Source organism: Saccoglossus kowalevskii, chromosome 13 (genome assembly GCF_978046115.1).
Source record: "Saccoglossus kowalevskii chromosome 13, keSacKowa6.1, whole genome shotgun sequence".
In the NCBI taxonomy this organism is placed as follows: Eukaryota; Metazoa; Hemichordata; class Enteropneusta; family Harrimaniidae; genus Saccoglossus; species Saccoglossus kowalevskii.
The window spans coordinates 18,238,690-18,244,085 of record NC_140653.1 but is presented as its reverse complement, the minus strand read 5'-3'; the positions used below and the strand labels follow the sequence as shown (position 1 = coordinate 18,244,085).

Genomic DNA, 5,396 nt, shown 5'->3' with positions numbered 1-5,396 from the left:
TTCGTTCAAAATAATGGTATGCAAATGGTGTCGAGGTGTGCATATCTGTCAAATAAATTGTGTAAAGACAGTGGAATATGCAATTGATTAATTTGGTTTCATTACTGATTTCAAATATCGATCCATGTCTTAATAAAAACAACTTTATATTGATATTTTTAGATTATGTAAGATTGCGAAAATATTGTTATGTGTTAAATTAAACTCAATACATCAAAATAGAAATGTCTGTAAAATGGAAAATATTATTGTTTTATGTAAAAGACAAAATTAGATTTGAAATCAAAATGTTACGCCGATTTCATTATTAGTCTGAGTTATAACTTTGTTATCATTAGTAAGACCCTTAACATATAGTTGTATGTAACAAACACCGTGGGGTTTTTCCATGTGGCAGTAAATTTCAACTCAATAAAATCAGATCGCGCAAAGATGAAGCAAACAAATGCTCCCACGGCGCTAGAAGTAGTGTAATAACTATGAATAAGTAATATGTACTTGCGTACTTTAACGCACAAAGCTGCCAAATATTGCATCAAATTGATGTTACGTGTTCGGGCGACAGTACAATTCGTGACCTTATAGTGATAAAATACACTTTTTTTGTTTATCATGATGATCACATCGGAAAGACGAGAAATGAACCTTAGAACGGTTTGGACCATGTGTATTGTTGTACTAGTCTATACTATAAGTATAAGGCACACACGTTAGTTTCCGAACAAATAACAGTGAATGACACTCGTTTATTGTTTGAAATGTAAACACGGACATAACTAAAATTCTTCATCCTTATCCTGACCTTACCCCCACTATAGGTAGCCATAGTCCAGCGTGTTGCCGTGGATGGTGTTAACATACACGGCGGACTACTACTAAATTAGGAGGCACCAGATACATATTCGTGTTGAATTATGGTAATATTCAATCGAATATTGAGTTGGTCTTTATAAATGTTTACTATTCACCATTGGTGGCGCTGTCTAACTCAAATAATTGACCATCATGAAACTTTATTTTTTTAGTGCAAAAAGCAAAAAAGTGCAGTGTAGTGTGGTGTAGTGTGGTGTAGTGTAGTGTAGTGTAGTGTAGTGTAGTGTAGTGTAGTGTAGTGTGGAAATATAATACGCACCGGCAATGGAATCGACAGGACGTATTATTTATTCGAGAAAAACGTAGCAGTCAACATGAATAAGTCTAGTATAATAAAAGAATGTACGTACTAGAGCATTATATGTTTTTTACATTTCGTTTGTATTTGTTCCCGGTTTCGTCACACAATTTAACTTCTATTATGGTATGTGTTGATTCTTGTTTGAAATTTATGTAACCCGTCACAAATTGACGTAGTATGTGATTACCAATAATTGTACCCCAGTGCACACCATATTTGATTTCTCTACATTCATTATTCCCTTCGGAATTTAAAGAATTGCCCCCTTACATAAATAAAAATCTTTCGAAAAAATATAAGAGACAAAACAACGTTAATACACATCATTAGTAAATATATGTAGGTTCGTGAATAAGAATATGACAGTTTTGAAATGTTGATGAGAAGGACTATCCGCCCAACCAAAATCATACGCGTATCTAACATATTCATTGGAGGAGAGGCATGCGATCTAAATATACAATACACTTCCAAACCATAAAGTTTCTATACACAAAGTGAACAATTGTCTCTCATTAACTTTATTGATGGTTATATAATTGTAAAATCATGACATATCTACGTGTATATATCATTACTACATATATTTCAATATTTCTACGAATATAATTTCTTCGCCTCACATGTAGTGTTATATCACAAACTCGAGTCTGTATCCTCGGGGGCGGAGCTACGTCACAAGACGTTCCACGTTGCTAAGACGCGCACCACTGTACATGCATTTCTATGGGCTCTGTGCGCGCTGCTGTGGAACGCCGGTCGCGGTCGAGCTGGTGAAAATTCGAGAAAACAACACACACTCAACTTTGAAGTAATCCCGAACAACCAAATTTATATATGTTACACACGTAGGGCTAATCTTGTTACACTGTTCAGAGGAGTCTCAACAACCATCCCAAAGTACCGTTTTCAGCGAGTTTTTGGCCTTTGTTTTCACCGCCGCGGGTTTCCAGGCGGTGAAAATGCCCGGATGTCCGCCCCCGAGGATAGCAGCTCCACCGATCGCCGAGAGATCGCATTTTATAGAACTCGGATAACGAGTACTGTTGCTGTTTTCAAGTGTTTGTAGTATCCGGGTCTGTCTTCTCTTTTAATTTGGATTATTTTTCTATCATCGCTGAATTGATTGATCTCTTTTTGCAGTTCACGACCGTATACGTGGTCTTGGTAATACTCCTTGTCTGTGACAATAATGATATACCCATCTAAAAATAAATTTAAAAAAACAAAAGAACGAGTGAAATAAGTTGACTGACGTAAGTGGCGTTATCCAAGCCGGTTCACAACTAACATTGCTGTGAATATATGCAATGATGTGAATGATAATTTATATATCATGGAAAACAAAAACTCACTGACTCGGAATTAAACGTATTTTTTAAGAATGTTTTAACAATATTGGGATTTACAGCACTAATAATGTATTAATGTATGTCCATTTCATCGCATGCCACGAGCATAGTTGAGAATATCACTATAGTAACCACTTCAAAATGCATGTTTTTAACATTGTCCAAAATATTTTGGGGCAATTTTTTTTTTTTCATTTTCATTATCTCAACTTATTAACTTACGATAATAAAAGCATATACGCAGATTATTGAGATGTCATATAATTTACAATTTGTACAGAATATCCTGAATGCTATAACACCGACACTGCTACAGAGCACAGTCCTTCAACGAACTGTGTACAGAATCATTCTATTGTCATCGAATGTTCGATTTTTCTTTGTTTGAACTTTGACCTACTTGGTTTGACGATGCGAATTAGTTCGCTTAAGCAGCTTGGTAGAATGTGATTGGGCAGAAAACAGGCACATGCTATAACAGCGTCATATAAATCTGTAAATAAAAACATTACAATCACGTCAGTATGAAATTTGACATTATAACAATGCAACCCGCAACATATGATGTTGACTGAATTGTGAGCTGGCTGCCAGAAAACAAATTAACATTCGCCACTGGGGGCGTCGACTCGGCCTGCATGTTTCACACCATAATTAGACTTACTTGTAGTATCAAGGCACCAGGTCACGAATTAGTGTCACGTGGTTCCCCCTATTTTTAAAAAAACAGCTTTTTACAAGTTTTGGCATGTTTGCATTTTAAAATGTATTTAATATGATACCAAAATAAGAAATACTTATAGATTTATGAATGTAATTTTAATGAAACACCGGCTGTTGCGGATTTGAAATGCGGAATCGTACAATTCTAGCGTGACCAGTGGTTGCCTCGCATCAGAACAACATGACAATATTGGATGCTTACCCGTATCAATATCCAAAGTGTTCGTATCAACGGTGTCAAGAATAATATTATTGTAAACGAGTTTTTCTTCCGCTTTACGAGCAAGTTTCTTTGACGGCTCTAGTGCATCGATGTTCGTATACCCACTTTGTTTCAACTGGAAAAGTAATATCATTATATGTGTTTTTTTTCCAATGCGTGAACATTTGGGTAACATGTAAACATCAACATCACATACATATTTGAAAAATATATTCTTGCGTGCTACTAGTATTATCGTGATATTAGGTTAAATATTACAAAACGGAATTACGAATATTAATTATTCAAATTACAATGGGTAAGAGTTTATAGAATAACCAATAGATATATAGATGTCATGTTATATAACATATTACAATTTGGTGCCACAAAAGGTAATTTTGGGCTCAATATATTACGCAACAAAAACATACAAAACATTTGAAAAACGCAGATCGAGTATATTCAGTCATACAATCAAATGGCGGTGAACGTACCTCCACGCCTGCCAGTCCTGTACCAGCGGCAACATCTAATATCCGGGCACTTTTATCGGGTACCATCTCGCGCATGACATCGCATGTTATGAATGGTGCGCCGTATCCGAGACATAATTGATCCTAACACAATAATAAATAATTATAAAATTAAATAAGGTGTATTGGTATTGTATAAGGTGATTGCACGAGAGTTGGTTAACTGGAAAATATTATAAAAGAAAATGTTATCTGTCCAATCGAGAAGGAGTGTAACATATGGGGCTAAATGGGTATTAATTCAACACAAAAATGGAATTTCTAGACGCCTGTTATTGGAGTGAATGTATCTATTACCTGATCATGGGTGTCAGCCCACTCGTCATAAGCCTCGATGACCCCTTCCAATGATTCTATAGTGTTCAATATGTGTGCAAGTCTGTCCTGTAGTTCCTGGTTCGTCTTCTGCATGACTGTTCGTGAGTTAACTGTTGGATAACATAAAACAATCTACGCCACAACATTCATGAACACAACAACAAAGACTTTAGTGCTAGCAAACATTCCCAACACTTTCATTTACCAAATCCCCGGCCGAATATACAACATCTTCATTTTAAAACGGATGACGCACTATTTTTATTATCGATGGAGAAAATCAGTTTCAGGAGAATTGCAAATAACTGGCTACCATTGTATTTCAAGCAATGCGTCATTGCTCGACGTAGCAGCGGTAATTTTCAAGCTGATTTCAAATATATTCATTGAAAATATAATTGCGTCGTTGCTTTGAGTTACATTGTGTGAAATTGAATCGTTTCCTGTTTTGTGTCGTAACTTAAATATAAATCCTTACAACAAGCAGTGTTTTTTTTTAAACCCAAACTGAACAAAACAGTTTAAATGACCAACATAGACCTTTTACACAATCTGACAATTTACATAACCAATTCTAGAATAAAATAATGCATACCTGTAAACGCGACGATACTGACAGTGTAACGTGATGGCAACAGAGTAATTCGACAATTCTGGCTTGAAATAATACCACTGGCAGGCATAATTATATTCTAATGCATCCCACGCACATTTAAATCTACTGTATCAGGTGATCATAGAGTATTGTTCCACTGTTCAGCCAAAAAAACAAAAAACACGTGTGCTTACTAATTGTGTACAGTGCATCCATTTATTGTTCTATCTTCCTTCATTTTCCTTTCTTAAGTTTGTCGTTACTGTATACACTAGCCGTTTTTATTTACAGGGGGTGCAATTCTGCGTACATCGATTACAGAAAAGTCTATTGTGGTATTCGTTGTATACCAGTATTTTGATATGCGCTAGTATAAATATAGAATTGCTTGGGGGATTTGTGAAAGATTAAATTGGATAGGGCACAACAACTATTATGGATGCCACCTAGTGTTCAAAACGAGAAATGCAAAATGCCAATTGTAATAACAGCGCCC

General features: G+C 35.6%; 1 protein-coding gene across 1 annotated transcript; it reads right to left on the bottom strand.

Moving 5' to 3' along the window:
• Positions 1 to 714: 714 nt before the first annotated feature.
• Positions 715 to 5,043, bottom strand: LOC100377554 (methyltransferase-like protein 27). Its single transcript, XM_002730694.3, has 6 exons — positions 4,901 to 5,043; positions 4,285 to 4,415; positions 3,949 to 4,071; positions 3,452 to 3,587; positions 2,927 to 3,019; positions 715 to 2,379 (listed from the first exon to the last, which is right to left on the bottom strand). Exons 1-6 carry the CDS (start codon positions 4,986 to 4,988, stop codon positions 2,195 to 2,197), a joined length of 756 nt encoding a protein of 251 aa, XP_002730740.1. The 5' UTR covers positions 4,989 to 5,043; the 3' UTR covers positions 715 to 2,194.
• Positions 5,044 to 5,396: the final 353 nt, after the last annotated feature.

Bases quoted from the DNA above. Each gene is read 5' to 3' on its own strand.
- LOC100377554 (XM_002730694.3), bottom strand. From the start codon at position 4,988: ATGCCTGCCAGTGGTATTATTTCAAGCCAGAATTGTCGAATTACTCTG. The intron at 4,072-4,284 runs GTAATAGATACA...TTATTGTGTTAG, and splicing joins GGGCTGACACCCATGATCAG to GATCAATTATGTCTCGGATA. The intron at 2,380-2,926 runs GTAGGTCAAAGT...ATTTATTTTTAG, and splicing joins AATTCGCATCGTCAAACCAA to ATGGGTATATCATTATTGTC.